The sequence below is a fragment of the Lampetra fluviatilis genome, chromosome 1 (assembly GCF_964198595.1).
Source record: "Lampetra fluviatilis chromosome 1, kcLamFluv1.1, whole genome shotgun sequence".
Lineage (NCBI taxonomy): Eukaryota > Metazoa > Chordata > Hyperoartia > Petromyzontiformes > Petromyzontidae > Lampetra > Lampetra fluviatilis.
In genome coordinates this window covers 37,951,742-37,970,415 of record NC_136275.1, presented here as the reverse complement: position 1 = coordinate 37,970,415, position 18,674 = coordinate 37,951,742, and the positions used below count along the sequence as shown (strand labels likewise).

Sequence of the window (18,674 nt, the reverse complement as noted above, 5' to 3'; positions counted from 1 at the left end):
TTGTCCTGTTTGGGAAGGTTTTCAATATCACTCCATTTATGATTCTGAGCCAGAATGGCCTTCTGACGGGCAACATCCTCAAGAGTAGCGGTCAAGCATTTGAACTTGGACACCCATATATCTTTGTCGGCTATATCGGCCAGTTCCATCTCAAGATCAGGTTGACTTACACCTGCAAATGCAGTCATATTCAATAGGGATGGATCGATCGCCAGGGGAGTGACAGGGAAGGATAATGTCGTTTTTTCCTCTCTGAACTCACAGAATCGTTTCCCAAACGAACTTTGCATTGTGGTGATTGCAGACTTGAAATATTCCAAATTTATCGTATCATGACTTTGTTTGAACTCTCTCAAAGAGGGAAAGTGAGACAGTGTACCTCTCTGTAAATCTTTGACAAACACTGTCAACTTGCGCTCGAATGCCAAAACCTCCTCCAGCATGTGCAGGGCTGTGCCTCCTTTCCCCTGAAGGGTTGTATTTAGCGTGTTTAGATGTGCTGTCATGTCTACCATAAAATGTAATTTTTCCAGCCACTCTGGCTGTTCCAGCTCAGCAAAGGTGAGCTCTTTGCTGCCCACGAAGGTTTTTACTTCTTCCAAACATGTGACAAAGCAACGGCAACGTTATTGCCTGTCACCGGGCGGGCAGTGTGGAGCGGAGCGGCGACCTGTCAGCAGCGGCAACGCCAGAGCAGGTGTCACAGTGCGCCTCCTCCCCTCGCTAGCATCCGCCCCGGAGCCGCGGTCAAGGTTCAAAAGAGCCGCATGCGGCTCCGGAGCCGCAGGTTGCCGACCCCTGTACTATGGCGAGACTCGCCTCCACCATGTGGGATTTCCTACAAGCGGCTTCGGGGCCCGGAAACAGGAGGTGAGCACAGCCTGGCTCCATGCTCATTTAAGCAGAAAATCACGTTTCACTATGGTAGCAGTAGACCTGGGTCTTGCGGCCTTGAAATCTCACTTAAAGAAAATACTGTATATATAATCCCTGGTGCGCGGGTGGGAGGAGCCAGATGAGAAAACTTGACACTCGCAAGCCATTATTTCATTTAAATTAGGGTTCATCAGTCATGCCCTCTCTTGGCTTATCAGGGGTTTTCTTTTTTGCAAAATAAGTCAAACGCATTTACCATCACTTGGTCAAGTTACATCGATTCACCTTCTTCGCAAAATTGTCCCTCACACCATGCTGCTCACACCAGATTTCATTAAGATGTGAGGGCCCAAAAGCTATTAACGCATTTGCCCTTAGACTAATTGATTAATCCATTCTTGGCACATCGTTTCATTATATGTGAATGCCTAACAGACGGTTCCTCTTTAAACCAACGTAGTTATTAATTCATTTCAGAAGGAACACTCAATGCTGAGATAGCAGTTTAACACAAATAAATCACAAGGTCATCTTTAATGACATTAACGATTTATTTACAAGCACAGTACCACGCTGCTGTTGCGTTCAGTTGATTGAGAGAAACATTAATTCACGTTGCCACATTCTCGGGGAACTTGACAAAACACTTAATCAATAATTCCGTAGCCCCATGCGATTTTTTGTTGAAAGAAGCCAAACACAATCAACATTTAGTACGACGGTCCCTTCCGAGCAGCCAGTCAACAGCCCACGCAACATGCTGTACATGAACATAAACCATAGCCGGGTGGAGCCGTGGCATTAGCGGTTCGTGCATTGAGGTGTGAATTTCGTGATTTGCGTTCAATTCCAGGCCACAGCTGCCAACACCAGTGGCGAGCGATTAACTGAACAGGTCCTGGACACTTCCTTCGCCAACCCGCACTGACCATCATGGCGAAGTATGGTGAAACAAGGGCACGTGGAGGCTTTTGTTCTTCATGATGAAGGGATTCTAGCTCATGAGCACACACCAGATATTTCACTTTGTCGGTACCACCTGGGGTGGCATCACTTAAGCGGTTCAAATTTATCTATGTGGCCAATAAGTGACTCGTGAAATAACCATTTCAAATGAGTGGACTTATCGGGTAATTCACTCTTACTCGTGGTGTAAATAAATCAGTAAATATGCCCATGGGACTATTTACGTTATGAAATCGTAGCAAAATATTTTCAAGAATTTGTCCACTGACAAGTTAAACATACCTTTTTTTAAATCATCATTTATTTTTAAACAAGACACACATTTTAGGACACATCACACCAAGGATTTGATGAAGTCTGTTTTGTCCACGTAGAGCCTGTGGAAGGCTTTTGCCAGGAAGAGGAACGGAGTGTCGATGTTCTCCATCTCCTTCTGAATTCCCGAGGGAGGGGCACAGCGGTGGGGTCGGGCCGGGGGAGTGAGAGGCAATTGACACCCATGAATAATTTATATGAACACTATTTAAAATTTATAATGGCACCCACTGCCTACAGTTTTAACATTTAATCTAACACAAAAGCAGTTGGTTTTTTTTACGTGACATTTTCATTGAATAAGAGAATACAATGTGCCAATGCAACTGTAAAAATTCTCATTATTTATAAACAACGGAATTAAAACACCAAGCGTGACTGTGCAGATGTTCACGCTTGTGCCGTGGTGCTGGCCAACCACCCCCTGGTATGCTGTGTTGGCCTTCACAGGTGCTCGCTAACAACACTTGCCCCAACAGTCTGTTGACTATATGGGGGACATTTGTCTTGGTTGTGCAGCTCACCGGTGCTTTTTCAGGCTGTACCGCTTTTCGTTTTGCACGATGACCGACTGTTCGCTCCACGAGCTAGGAGCCTCCTATAGTAACTGAATTCAGTGCTGGGAGGCTTCTTCGGCAACTGAATGAGCACAGTTCGCTCGAGGGAGAAATGGATCTCATCCTGGAGAAGCTCCCCGCACGTCACGCCAAACAACACACGGTACGACCCAATAACACATCGCAGAGTTCAAAGTCAAGCATTGATTACTTACAGCAGAGGTTTCGAAGTACTCGAGCCCATTGGCGGTGGCAAACTCCTGTCCCTGACCCGCAGAGACCACTCTCCGGGGCCCCAGGTCAACTTTGTTACCTACAAGGACTCCTGAAACCAAAAGACAAACATCCCCAGTAGAGCCCTTCACAGAATGTTGGGGCAAGTACTGAAGCACATATGAGGGCTGAAAGCGGCAGATCAATGGGTGGGTGGCAAACACCACGCCCAGCTGCCTTTGTCTTGACAATGCTCGGTACCCGTTCAAATATTCGCAACTGTTACTGATCATGAGCGGGAGTCAAACTCGGGTGGCCGGGTTAGAAAATCAAAGTGTGCTAACCGCTGCACTACCGCTCTCCATACCACACAAACGCACACACACGTGCATGCTATAATTTATCCTCTCCCACACGGTACTGCCAATGCATCAGGCATTGTCAGAGGCGTAACAGCCTTGGAAAAGCCTCAGGAGAAAAAGAACTGCCCTGTGAATTCAAATTTGTCATGCGAGTAAACTGACATGCCATCGCCCTTCTTCAATCAAATTGTTTGGAGTATTGCATTTGCAAAGGCTGACACTCGGGGAAACGCTTGTCATCCAGTCACTGAGAAACCCTGCCAGGGAAAATGAAAAGAGAAATCCCGTGCCAGTGGGGTGAAATAAACAGAGTGAAAGAGGTGGTGGCCAGGTGACACGGAGGTCAGAGCGCCAAGCCTGCGCCGATGAGATACTGGGTTCGAAACCAGGTTGCTGCCTGCGATTAAAGCAAGTTTTCAAATGAAAGGAATTGGTGGTCTCAGCTGGGTTACTAATTGCAGCACGCACACAAAAAAACGCACGCCATTTAAATTTGGATTTGCAGACAATCTAAATTCCAGCTCCGAGGATTAAACATCATTTATACTATGATGTGACGAAACATTACGCTCATATGGCAGAGTGGGTGAGATAGTGTTGACCTCTACTGCGTTGAAGAGGTCACTTGAAATGGTCCCAGGTAGCTCTGTAATATCCAATTCCATGGACCCCTCTAGCACGAAGGGTCGCGCTGTTCTACGAGAGGTCCGAATGGATACTTTGTTCCAGGACGTGATGCCGAGAGCACAATCAGGATAGAACTAATTGACTCATTGAAAGAAAATTCTCGCTTGATTCCACTGTGCATTACGCCATTCTCCTTGTTGTGGGGCATAATTTGGTTCTATGACCCTTAAGCATTTCTGTTGAGATGTGGTGGTGGTGGTACTGAGGAGGGGAACGGAGGTAGTGGTGACTTGGGTATAAAAATGTGGAAAAAATTACGGAAAAACAAGGAAGAAAAACCGAGCATAAATACCGATTATAATACTTTCCAACATGCGTTTGTCCTAAGAAGTACAGAAGCCGATGGGGATAGCTGTCAGGAAAAATACAACTGCATATTTGAAAATACGTGCAGTCCCTGACTTACAAACTGGTTCCATTCCTAAGACCTGCCCATAAGGCTAACGGTCTGTAAGTCTGGACAGAATAATGTACTGTATTTAAATGTCCATATGGTCAGTGTTAAAAATGTGTTATGGCTCAACAAAAAATCGAAGCATTGTTAAACTCATAAGAAAAAATATTTGAACATTTCGATTAAATACTGTGATAAATACTCTATCAGAAATGCTTCTAAGAAGGGTGTAATGAGTCCCCACAATTGCACACACACACTGGGGCACGCGTGCGTGCGTACGCGCGCACACACACAATGACAACAATCCCCTAATACCCATAACAGACTGTTGCGGAAAGTGCCGTTAGTGAGCACCAATGAAGGCCAGCACGACACATGAGTGGCTGGGTGGCCAGTACGACGCCCGGCTGCCTTTGACTTACAGTGGCAATGCACCAGGCACTCATTTGCACCAGGCACTCATTTGAGGCTCAGTCGACCTAGGGAAGGCCCAGGACCCATTCAGATAATCGTCACTGGTGTTGGTCGTGAGCGAGAATCGAACTCGGGTCATAGCACAGCGCACTAACCATTGCACTACTGCTCCCCAAACACATGGGCGCATGTGCACGCACACACCCGCGGCACATACGCAGTCACTTTCACACGGACTTACTTTCACACACCCTCCCTCTCAGTGGGATGCTGGGACTCATTACATCTCACGGAGGATCGCTCTGCTGAACAAAATAGTTCTGTGGTTCGATTGGCAAGTGCGAGTTCGCGTTCCAACGTCGGATGGTTAAAAAATGTCTTATGGAAGCTCGTTCGTAAGTGCGGACGTACGTAAGTCGGGCGTTCCTAGGTCGGGGACTCCATGTAGTCCTATTTGGGTTGGCCGCTTTGTGTCTGAAAATTTTGGGCTTTAATCAATTTCGCCAGTTTGATCAGTGCCGAAACGGCAATGCAACTTTAAACTTGACTTAAATTCCCGTTGAACCATATTTGTGAGTCATCACTACCTCACATTACAAACAAAGCAAATGCATCGACGTTCTTCATCCTCCGTTGGAAACCGCTATAAATAACAAGACACAAGCGAGCACGAGGAATGGACGCGCTGCGGCGCGTGCGTGACTGCGCCGGTCCTTCACCGTGCTCACCGGGGAAGGGGACACCGGGGCTCTGTGCCCGCACGCGCTCCAGCCACTTGCCGCAGCTGCCGAGCGACTGCTCGCTGGTGACATCAAACACCAGGCACAGCATGCTGGGGTGGTCCCACTGCCAAACACCATCGCACTTGGTGTAACAATTGGCACCGCGACGAAAGCAGAGGTCACGTAATACCGACGGGGGCAGTTGTGCTGTAATAATATAGTTTACTTCACGTCGTTATTCCTGCTCTACAAAACAAAATGATGCAGCGTGGGGCACGTAAAAAATATAGTGTGCAAATTGGCTTCAAAATTACAATCCCAATAGTTCGATCAGCAATTGTAATTAATGTTAACCACGGTAAAGGCTTAAGGCAGACTGCACAGCACACTGAATAAAGACAATAGTGTGAGAGAAAAAGAAACTTACATTTTTTTGCACAAGGTCATTAAAAATGTCCTTCCCACCTGAATCATAAAGGTATATTTCCTGTAGGTGTACGGAAAAACAGATCAACATTCGCATTCATTGCCAATATTGTGTAATTCATCATTATTAGAACTCCTTTGCCATTACCAAAATATAATAATAGGGGTTTTCCCCCTTTTTTGGCAACGAAACTGAAACGCCTTTTGGCGTCTTCTGGTCGAGCACCAATTGGATCGAGGCTCAAAAGAAACCCGTCCCTTGGTGTGGAGCAATCAGTTTCAAGGACAATGCATATATTATCAGTGTGTTTTTGTTTGCATTTGACTGCAAGTATTGTGGTTAATGCAGACATGAATCCTTGTAAAAGGTTTCAGTTTTGTTGCCAGAAAAAAAGGGGAAAAACCCTATTATTATAATATTGTGTAAGTCTGAACATTTGTTATCGTGCACTCGTGTAAGTCCAGTCTATCATGAATACATGCTGATCACATGTAATGAACTCTTTGGAAATCATCATTATCATCAGCCGTGATCGATCAACTGCAGGATGAAGGCCTCCCCAAGTTTCCGCCCATCCCTCATGGACTCACAATGCAACGATCCAATCAGCACCTGCACACGAGCTTATTTCATCGCTCCATCTCCGCCGTCGCTGTAACCTCGGATATGTTCCCTTATTTAGATGCCACGCTGTCCTGTCTTAACAGCCTTCATTCGCTCTAGCGATGTGTCCTTATCAAGCCCGCTTACTTTCCTTAACAGTCAATACAACGGCTAAATTTTCAGCACTCCAACCTGCTTACACTTGCCTGTTTCATAAGTTTTAGCCTAGAGTCATCCGAAATAATTACCTTTGATATATACAGTATATTTTCAAATGTGTTTTCCATCTGTTTCCCTTCAATAAATATTGCATTTTGCTTCATAAATTATGTTGTATATGTATTTATTTATACATAGAATATGAACCTGTGTGTTATGTGTGTGCTCTTGCAGTAATGATATTCTAAAACAATGACAGTGTTGAAAACGTTAATATTCCTGAATATATCAACTATTGCTTAGGACATTCAAATACAGTGTTTAAAAAAAATATCAGTATACAATGTAATATTTACATATCCATTGAGGACTAATAGAATGAACAGATGCAAGCTTTCAGCATCTTTAATTTTCAGTCAACATATTTACAAAACCAATTATATTATAAACAGGTTAAGATAGGTGCATAATAAGGATAATTTACTTTTGGCAACAAAATAACAATGCTCAGTTTGATTAACTAATTGCCATTCCAGGGCCAAATATATTCGATATAAAAGACAGGAGCCAACACAGCATGGGGACTTCACGGATTCAGCACACCCACCACACCGCACACGAGGCATTTAAAATACAGAATGCTGACCAAGTGCTGTCTGTGAATTTATGGAGGTTTACTTCTATTAGGGCAGGTGTTTGTTTATCACTGCAATCTGGTTTCAGTCAGATAAACATCTTCTCAGCTGAGCTGTACGCGGAGAAGCGGTTCAGTGAACTAAACGGCCGCTTTGTTACCAAAGGCCACCGGACTTGAAAAGCGCAAATTTTTACCATCTGCCTTTCAATTATTCGTATTTAATTACCGCACTGCACTAAAATGATTGTGAGACTTTCACGAGGATAATTAAAGTTTGGTGAAATATGTAATCGTTGAATAAACTGCTGGTGTAAAATCAAGCAAAAATAATTATGAATTTGGTAAGAAAAAATATGAAAATACGTACGACGCTATCGGTGGTGTCAGGTACGCCGACAGATTTCACGAGCAGCTCGACTCCCACAGTCTGCAAAGGGAGATAGCCCAGCCGACCGCATTAACCACACGGCGCCCACGTGCCCCAGGGGCGACTGCGGTTAGTGGCGAGATCGACAGCATTCAATTAAATTCTCATTAAAAAGGGCTGACCTTTCCCTATGCGGTGCATCCAGGATGATTCGCGTGACAATGAACAGAGTAAGTTCATTTTTCCCCATTATTTCCTCGCGCAGCAGAACGCTATGCGAGCCCATGAGCCTGACTCAGGGTAGATAAGCGAATAACACGCACAGCCTGGACCGCATTATAAAGTGCATGCACCACACGGAGCAGGCCTCACATTTCTGCCTGAATCGATCACAACGCAGGAAGAAATGCTTGCAGCAAGAGGTGGAACTGGGTCCCTCTTTCACACCAGCCAAGGCGTCCAAACTGTCTGATTTTTTCACCAAGTGTTTTCACTGCGCTGTCAAAAGAGTATGGGCTAGGGTTATACCCGCCTACCCCCCCCACTATTCAGCGCCATCGTCGTCCAATATTATTGTGGGGGTGAAGGAGCTGACCTCAGTCTCAAATGTAACGGTCACTGCTTGGCCCTCGGACTAGCCGGGCCGCTTACTCATCATCATGGTCATGGCATTTCGCATCGCTCAAGGTGAACAGCTGCACCCCACGTTACGCGACTGACATTTCACATCATGCGCAGTGATTCCGCAAAAATACCGAGCGCGAACCACAGCGCGCGACTGAAAGTCGCACCCGATGCTGACTCATCGAGTCATCACGCGATTCGCCAAGTGAATGTGACACACGAGCCACGACGTGACTCGTCAGTTTACGCAGTGGGCCATGATACGACTGACGGAATTGAACGTGAGTCGAACGCGAGTCCCAACGTGACCCGTGTAAGTGAAGTGAACGAGTGCCCGCCGTGTGTTTCCACCATATTGTAGTTCTTGGGGAACAGGGTGGCATCGCTGTGGAAAGCTTGAACCAGGGCACTTTTCCCGACTGTCGATTCACCTGTCGGGAGACACAGTAAATCCTGCTAGAGAACATCACTTTAATTCACGCTCTCGTTTGTACCGTTTAATTTCTATTTTCTCTCCATTGTACTGCATCACAGGTTGCATCTACATTACCTCATTTGTACTGTCTCGAATGTACTGTGGAATTTTTTGTGTCAATTGTACAATCTGAACTGTACTATTTTGGTTCAGAATCAAAATATTTATCTTGGAGGAATCAGATGAGCTATGAGGCTCTTTTTTTCACAGATATCCAGTCGGGCCGGATCAGAAAGTTACAGCAACAATACAAAAAACGACAGGATTCCAGAGTATAGGAAAGATAAGCAAGTCACTAAAAATAAAAAAGTGCCTGTCTCCTTGGTATTCTGTTTTTGTGCAGCCTCACTTATACAGACTTGTTTGTTTGTATTGCCCATTCGACAATCGGCCAGACAAAGAAAAAGAGAAATTTACAAAAATAGATTCTCTCAGGCATGACTTGATGCACGTCCGGCAAACGTAAAAATTGACGGATTGATTAGTCATTAAATGCCCGAGTCAATAGTGTACGAATTGTACACCCACAAAATGCCATTCACCCATGGAAAATGCTGGGTTTTCAATAAAAAAAAACCCATTTATATGAAGAAGAAAAACACATTTCTCCTCCTGAGAGTTCCAAATGCATTTATAGGAAAAAGAAAATAAATGTCCCAGTCTTGCATGGCATTTATTTCAAAACAGGTTCATACATCTGAGTAAGTGGGCTCGGTTTCTATTCTTGAATATGGCAAAATGTTCAGAAGCTAAATGCCAATGTCGAGGTCTGCTTGCCGCGAGAGGGCTTCAGGAGGCAGTTCGTGTATTTTTGCTATTCCTCCATTGAAGGAGCGCACAATACAGTGGTTTTCTATATGGTCCATAGTTTTGGGTTACATGGTCACAATCGCCCTTCTGTGGCTTGTCTTCAATTTTCCATTTTTGAAGGAGATGTGTGCATTGGCCTGTCCCCTGACGCAATTGATGTTACACCAAGTGACTTTGAGAAATGTCTAAACCAGGAGATGTGAGGTTTGGGTCTCAAATGAGGTGTTCATTCTGGATGTCCACGTTGTTCCACTCTGTTTGCCAGCGTTCGTCCAGACGGGGGATCGGCACTTGAGTCGGCGGTAAAATACATTTTTGAGGTCTTGGTTGATGTGTAGTTTGTTTTTACAAAAAAAAATGTTAATTCCTTTGCAGTTTGTATATCTCTCTGGATATTCGGTGGCAGAATGCCTGCCAGAATAAGCAGCCAGGCATTGGTGTTCGTTTCAGTGTTCCATTTATGATGCACTTCGCGTTATTTAATTGTACATCTACAGGAATCCGCTGATATACATATAACGGATGCGTTCCCGGGAAATGCTACTTAACTCAAACTTACTTAAAGCTAGCTATAATATGCCAAATATATGTATCTGGAAAAAAATGTGATTAAATATCATGATGTGTACAAAAATGCATATGATTACAAGTTAAATACATTTTAACTAATAATAAATAAAAAATAATGATACAAAACGTATCAGAGATGGTTGGAGTGCTTTCTGATCGAGGCCTCTTGGGGTGAGCAGTGATGGAGTAGCTGGCTCTCTTCTAGTGTCTTCTCCAGACCTTCTGGCTTGATTGCAGAATAAAAAATAAATCTGTCCAAAGACAGCTGCACAGCATTCTTCTTCGACAGGTACCTCCGCCCTCGTGCCTACCCACAGCAGGGGATTAGCCAACACTGCTGGGGAGGACAAGGCGAGGAAGGCGAGGTCCCAGGCGTCTTCTCCCAGACTCCTTGTCTCCTTCATCCCTTGAGCACCAACCAACCAACTCTCCGTACTGCTCCGAACACTACCTTATATATCCCTCCTCATTTGGGGTCCTCACTTACTCCCCATTAAGCTGGCGCCTCTACGGGCTCTCTCTCTCTTATCGCCTCCATCTCCTGCCTCTCCGGTGCCTACCCCATGCCCCAACGCGCACACCTGCTCGTCCCCAAATGCATCCGCTCAATCAATGCTTCACCTCCTAATTGCTGCTGCTTCTCTGGCGTCTAATCCATGTCTCCACGCTTGCAACTGCGCGACCTCAGTTGCACTCTCTCCATCCATGCTTCACCCCCTAATTGCTGCCACGCCACTCCAGTGTCACCTCACCCTTTTGCTAACCCCGTGCATTACGCCACTACACACGTGTTAGCTATGGTGCTATTACCAAGTCTTGAGGGTGGCCACTGTTTACCAGCGAGGTGTACCCTGAAAGTACGGTTGCTGAGCATTGCAACGATAAGGTGAAACGTGGAACGGCTCTGATGATTTGGGCGATCTTCAGCAGCATGATATGATGCCAAACGGTGTCATCGGCAGCAGAGAGGTCAACCATATATGTCCCAGTTTTTTGTTGACGCTGGAAACCAGCTTCTATGAGGGTGGTGAAGGAAACCATCTATTTGCAGCATCTATGGACAGTTTCTAATCCAGCTTATTCTGGAGGCAGTTGGGGGTCAATAATGGGGGAACGTCTGGAAGGTATGGCATGTTCCATCAGTTTTGAAGCGGAGGACAAGAGGGAGATTGGCCAAAGGAGATTAGTCACAGGACACTCTTCCTCTTATCGGGTTTCAGAATGCTGATGACTTTGGCTTGCTTCCATAACTTCGGGATTGTGCCTGTCCTCTGTACGATGGTGAAGACATTTGCAAGCCATCGTTGTCATTAGGCCGAGGTTCTTTAGGAACTCAGGACATAGGACATCATATCCCAGTGGGAAACTGAGAGATGGTGATGGCTTAAGTCGGTCTTCATTCAGCAGTGGATAGATTATGGCTACCGATGAGGTACATTTAAAATTTGAAATCCATTCTACTTATTTTCGAAATCTCCTTTACTCAGAACGCTTATTCGAGTCAAAACGCTGATTTGAAACCCAGTGTGAAAACAAGAAAACTTCAAAAACCCGATAATGGGTTTGTGTGTCTGCCAGTCTTATTAGAGCCATGTGTTCACCTTGAAGCTTTGCAATTGTATCTTGTTTGACTGTAGGTGATCTATACTTGAATTTAACTTCAAATTGATTTCAATCAATCCTTGTTTCACGTTTAATTCATTCTTGTTTTCTGTCTTGCAGTCAAGTTTGATATTGTACTTTTTACATTAGACGTGTTAATTTCCTGTCTTTTTAATAATTGCTGCTGTAATTTATAATTGTTGTTTTCAATAGTTGAGCCAGATCTTCCATGAAAACGAGCTTCTGAATCATAATGGGCGTTGGCCTAGTTACAAAATTGATATTATTTTTAATCGTTTATAATTGGGGCATGTAAATGGGTAAAACCCTTTTTTTTTAATCCAGCCGAGAATTCCGCTGCATTGACTGCTGGCTTAATAATTGGAAGCCAATTATTATCTATTTGTAGCAGACATACTACCATTTTGTGATGTTTGTCTGTATGCTGAACTTCTTTCGCACCGTACATAGCCAACCTTGCGAATCAGGTGTGACTGGTCAACAGTGGTTATCCTACGCTTTCAACTCGCTCCTGCCATGGAAGTGCGAGATTTCCACCACCTCCTTATCTATGCAGTTATGATCAGGTAAGCACTTTCTTTTACTTAAAGACACATAGCGTAGGTGTTGTATCATGTAGAAAAAACACCTCGGCTGTGTCCCTCGATTTTAGAGTTAAGAGGTGTGCCGTGAATTAATTGTTTCTGTCCGGTCACCAATGCCTGTGCAAAAAAAAATAACCCTCTGACGTTAAATTAAGTTCTGCACTTAAACGTGGCTTAATTCCAGCTCTCAGAATGACAAATGCTGTGTCATATGATAATTATTACTCTTAACAGAGCAGGGATGATGGCAAGATGTAGTTCTTTGATGTCCGCTTCTCTGGGCTATTTTCTGTGACACGAAGAAGAGTTGGACACCAGAATGGATGGATTAATCTTCTGATACGACTCCTTAAGCCCATAGGTAACGGTGGAGCTCTGTGCAATTGGCTATTCACATCAGTGGCTGGCGGCAGGGCTTCCACTCAAACTAGGGGTCGGCAACCAAAATAACAATAAGAACTCTATATTCTTGGTTATTTCGGTAAAGTCACGTAGAAGGGAAATAATAAAATAATAAAAATATAAAACAATAACAATTATCACGACGTTTCGACTGCAACACAAGCAATCATCATCAGGTGTGAAATCCACTGCAAGGAAATTTGAAAATGTCAAGAAAAGTTGAAAATGATTTCCCTTCTACGTGACTATACCGAAAGAACCAAGAATACGAATCCCTGCAGTCACGAAAGCTTTAAATAAAAAAAACAAGAACTCTGTAACAAAAATGCAATATTTCAAGAGCCGCATTACATGCTAATAAGCGACGGTCCTTCACGAGCCGCAGGTTGCTGACCCCATGCTCTAGACGTAGGGGTGGGGAACCTTTTTTCTGTCAAGGGCCATTTGGATATTTACAACATCATTCGCCGGCCATACAAAATGATCAACTTAAAAATTAACCTGTTATATTTGGTCAAACATTTAATTAACTCGCCCCTAATGCGATGGCTGGAACTGCTTCTCTTTGGCGAGGTGTGTGATGATGTTATCTAGTATTGATGATGTGAGCTGGTATTGATGATGTTATCTGGTATTGATGATGTGAGCTGGTATTGATGATGTTAGCTGGTATTGATGATGTTAGCTGCTACTCGCAACTGCTTTTCCTGCGGTTGCCTTGGCAGGGCCACACCAAATGATTTCGCGGGCCTCATACGGACGTCCCCCACCCCTGCTTAGAGTCGAGACGAAGCTCCATAGAGGCCCCCTCTGGAGGGCGTATTTTGGCCTACTCTTCCACGATGGCCAGACGTCTTTGAATAAGTGGGAGTACCTACACTTTACCCCACCACGCGCGATCTGCAGATCGACTCTGCGGGGTGGACCAGAGGCGGTTGGGGGGGGGGGGTAAAAATTGTTTCAAATGACAGCACGATAGGGGTACAATTGCTGGATATATAAAATTGCTGGATATATAAAATTGCTGGATGTATAAAACGATGTATAGACAGGATACTGTGCGAGTCAGCCCGGGACATATTGTAGACCGTGTGTGCAGCTGCAATGGACTGGGTTTAGAGTTGCGTCTCTGCGTGAAGTTCAGCGATGCTGATAGCTATTAAGAAGGCCCATTGCCCGAAACGTCGCCACATATGTACACATAGCATTACGTTGAAGACCACTGCTCGTCTCACCGGCGACCAGGCACTTGGCTCGGAGAACCACCATGTCCGCTCGCCTCCGCCGTCCTCTTTCCCACGCTCGTAAATCAGATGTAACGCTTTAAAAATAAGAAAACTACGCAAACAAATGAACAAATTAGCAACAGCAACGAACGGGAGCCAGGCTCCGTTCTGTTCGACTAGGCCGCACGCCGTCGCGATGGCAACCGCATCGCGATTCGACCTCGAACGATTTCTTTCGCGATTCGATTTATTAAACGAGCCCTATTGTTTAGAGTTTTAATTGTCTCGTGCTTTGTGCTGCGTCCGCCGTTGTTAAGCACCGTTTGTTATAATCAATTATTCTCACGGCAACACGCCCGTATAATAGTGGGAAGGCTTTAACCTGAGTTTATCTACGCTCTCGATTCCACGCGTGGATCGTGAGCGTGACAATCGTAAGAGAATCGACGCTGCTGTATTAAAAAAAATATACCGCGTGATGCGACGTTTCGGGCAATGCCCCTCTTTCATGGCACATGTACCGAGTGTGATTGACAAATGCGTTACGTTGTTTTTGTGCGCCGCTGCCTGTTGTAGTTGGCGTCACCACATTGATCCCTGTTGTCGTTTAAACTTGTGGAAACGCGTATCCTGTCAACCCAAACGGTTCACCCCGTGTGCTTTTACAGGCGAATTGAGTTTTCATATCCATACGGCGTACAGCCGTTTCAACGGGGGCAATTGATTTTGTCCATTTGTTTGTGTTTCTCCCTTGTGATGGGACTTCGTAGGATGAACGTTGAGATGTATGAGGGCACGGGGTGACCAATGAGGTCTGAATTGATCTGTAATAAGATAGGGCACTGACGAGGCAAATTTGTACAATTTCTGCCAACCTTTTGTTTTTATCTCGAATGTCATCACGCTTTTAGAGTCAGTTCGTTGAAACTTCTCACGTCCAGACTCCCAGTCACTTGCAACTGAGACAGCCTGTCCCTATATCTCCCCTCGTCAGAGATAATCATCTTAAATTAATCTTAAAATAAATGTTCCCTCTCTGCACTGGGCTGCCCTGTCGTCGGTGGCAAGATGTTAGCCCCGCCCCCCCCTCCCGATACGTTCCATTCATTGGCTACCACATTCTGATAAGCCCCTCCCCCCTTAACTGGTACTTAAGAGCTTACACCTTGAATCCCTCCCTCACTTGATGCAGCACATCTGGCTGTGACAGTCCCACCTGATGACGGAGACTTGTGTTGCCTCCGAAACGTCGTGATTTTTATCTTTTATTTTTATTAATTTTAATTTCATTTTTTACCTACGTGACTTTACCGAAAGAACTAAGAGTATGGATCCTTGCAGTCACGAAAGCTTCAAATCTAGAATTAACTACCTCGCCTGGCATACAGGAGGTCGTAGGTTCGACGCCTGCTGTATATTTCGAGTTTTGCATGTTCTCCATGTGGTCGCGTGGAGTTTGATCCGGGTCCTCCGGTTTTTCCATCGTTTAGAAACATGACTTTAGAGTATTTGTCTGACATGCATTTCCACATAATAATCCACTTCATTAGGATATCATTGTGGCCAGATCGCTTCTTAAAATAGCTATAGAGCTTAATTGGGCTTTACCTGGAAAAAAGTAGTAAAAAGTCTAGTCCTCGACGATTGTACCTGTCATTTATTCTGTCTGTTATTGAGTTTTTGTCCCCCAGGTGCTACAGTACCACTCATCCATTGGCCATTAACACCTTGAAGTGTAGAGGATCGTAGAGCTTGGGCAATAGTTGGCTGCAGCTCACTGCGTGGCCCCTGCCTTCCTAATGAGTGTATTCCATATGGAAGGAAACTCAAGCACCTGGGGAAAAACCCACGCATGCCAAGGGGGAAACACTCAATAGCAGGCAGAATAAGTGACGGGTACAATGATCCAGGACTAGTCTATTTTACTACTTTTATTTTTTACCAAGTAAGGCCCACTTAGCCGTATAGCTCTTTTTCATAAGCGACCTGGCCACATATGGTAGCCCAATGAAGTGGCTTATCACGTGGAAATGTATAGCAGACAAATACTCTGTGCGATGCACTACAAGTTGAAATTATTATTTAAGCCTAAATGTCACGAAAATATATTAATTGTTTTGGTATTTTTTTGTAAGTTCTACAATGTGAGATTTTTTTACCCACTTACATGCAGTACCTGGTTCCCAGTAAACATGCAACGTTGCATTCAACGGTATGTGGTTGGCCCAACCAATGGTTCAGTGTTCATGCCTACGACAAAGTAATTTGTCTTGCCAAGTTTTATCCTAATCGTGCTAGCGGTGTCGCAGTGAGATGAAGAATCCGTTCAGAGCTCTTGCAGAGGGTAGTGCAACCCGTGTTAGGGAACGGTTCGTGGAAGAAGATATCAGAGGTTACCTTTACAGATTTCAAGTCGCCTCTGGTTCACACAGTAAGGTGCTGGACTTTCCCATGCATTTGTTTGAAGAAAAAAAAACCCCGTGACATTTAAACTGATATTGTTAATTCTCAGTGCTAAAATTTGGTATAATTAAGAGAACCATCTACATTAATGTGTTATTATGTTTGAGTTGCAGTCATTGATGACGACTGAGACCACCAACGCACTTCACGTTAACATTGCCAGATACACCATTGGTCCAACACTGATGCACGTGAAACTTAAATCCGAGTGAAACAAATACAACCTCGTATACCCACGACAAAGATCTCCTGAATAGCCAACATAGACTGTTGGGGCAAGCGCTGTTAGCGAGAAACCATCACACATGACAAATACATCAACAGCCGGCATTCGCCAAGAAGTGACACCACTACCGCCACCACAGTGGGTGTGCCAGGCAGGCGAGGTGCCCTTTGAGGCCAGGTGAAGTGTGGAAGGCTCGCTGGAAGGATGTCACGGGACGCGCCCAGGTGTCATGCGTTAACCGAGATGACTGACAGATGCCACCACCCGTGAGCTCCTCCCTGTACCACACTCACACAGAGAAACGAGAACAGCTTTCTGGCCACGGAAACCCACTAATTGGCCTTTATGGCACGCTAAAAATGTAGTCGCTATTTCCAACGTGCCCCCCGGTGGTCACACGCTGGCAATCGCAGACACGAAAGTGAGCCAGTCCATTTTCGCAAGTAGCTTCTCAATATACACGGGGCCCTAATTAGACGCGACACCGTGGCTCGGTGCCACTCAGAGCCGCTCAGATATGAAGCCCTCGGGTGTGTGTGTAGAGGGGCTAATGGGCACGTGGGGGTATTTGGACGGTGCCACTGAGGACCCGTAAACTCAATTGGGAACCGCAAAAGATATATATTTTTTACGGTAATATAATTTATGATTGCCGAGCCGGAAACATTAGCGTACACCACGAGAGGGTTGGGAAGAGAATTCGCCGTGCATTAAATGGACGTCACGAGCTGTGCTCGTGAACTAGCGCGAGTCGATCCAACATTTCCCATGAGCCTCTCTGTGTCCGATCTCCCATGACACTCAGCTCCTCCCATACATCCCTTCTCACTTTGTCATATTTGCCAAATTACCCGCAAATGATTGTATGCCTAAATGGGAAAAATAAACCACACACCAAAAGCATTGGCCCCCTACTAGCAGACAAAATGCCCGTTTGCAGGCCCGGTGCTGTGTACATCTTGTGGCACATGGGGACAACTGCCACTGGGGGGGTCCCTTAGTTTGACTGCCATAGGGCAATGGAATGGCTGAGCCGAGATGTCAGCTGCTGTGAGGTGCTCGTTGCATTTAGGTGGCCTATAAATTCAAAGAATAATAAATCCTTATCCTCTATTCCTATTATTCCTGCCATTCTCCTCTCGATATGTTCTGGGTCGCTGTGTCGACTGGACTAGATGGCACGCGACTAGTAGTTTCTGGATGTGGTGTTCCGGGTGGGAAAATATTTTCCGGGCCGCTGACCTAGACATATCCCCCTGAAATAAAATCATGAATCCCGAGTATCTCACAGATGCGCGCACCACATCTCCCTGGAGGATGACACGAAGACTAAGGCATGTAGCCGACACAGGCTGTTAGGGCAAGTGCCGTTCGTGAGCAACCGTGAAGGCAGGCACGGCGCACACACGAGGGGGTGGTTTTCGCCAGCAACCGCGCCCCAGTGGTGATGCTTACACAACTGCACGACGGAATCATTGAAGGGTGAGTCGGACCTAGCGGAGGCCCAAGTCTCGGTCCAAGATGATCACCGGCGGTGTTTACCGCAGCCGGGAATCAAGCACGAGCTACCGCAGTGTGCTGATAACTACACTACCGCTCCCCACAAGGATGATGGAGACAAAATCCCACCGTGTAGCCTGAACAGAATTTTTGGACAAGTGCTGTTAGCGAGCACCTATGAAAGCGGGCACAGTACATGAGGAAGTGGGTGACCAGCACCACGCCCGACCACCTTCGTCTACCCAGTGGTGATGTTTACACACCGTGCCAGAAACTCATATTGAGGCTGAGCCTACCTAGGGGAGGCCCAGGACCAATTCAGATATTCATTACCAATGTTGGCCGTGAGTGGGAATCAAACTCGGGTCGCAGGATTCGTACCGCAGTGCGCTCACCGCTACACAGGGGTGGCACAGACAGACACACACACACGGGGACTCCTTCACCACGCATACAGCGGTAGCTCTTT

General features: G+C 45.5%; 1 protein-coding gene across 2 annotated transcripts; it reads right to left on the bottom strand.

The window, feature by feature from the left end:
- Positions 1-1,344: 1,344 nt before the first annotated feature.
- Positions 1,345-14,240, bottom strand: IFT27 (intraflagellar transport 27). Of its 2 annotated transcripts, none has more exons than XM_078862120.1 (7): positions 14,026-14,240; positions 8,678-8,757; positions 7,703-7,762; positions 5,937-5,996; positions 5,516-5,633; positions 2,930-3,039; positions 1,345-2,272 (listed from the first exon to the last, which is right to left on the bottom strand). In XM_078862120.1, the coding sequence occupies exons 1-7, from the start codon at positions 14,057-14,059 to the stop codon at positions 2,177-2,179; spliced, it is 558 nt and encodes a 185-aa protein (XP_078718246.1). In that variant the 5' UTR covers positions 14,060-14,240; the 3' UTR covers positions 1,345-2,176. The 2 variants fall into 2 exon arrangements, with proteins under 2 accessions (XP_078718246.1, XP_078718236.1); XM_078862110.1 differs by having other exon boundaries at positions 1,345-2,275; positions 14,026-14,235.
- Positions 14,241-18,674: the final 4,434 nt, after the last annotated feature.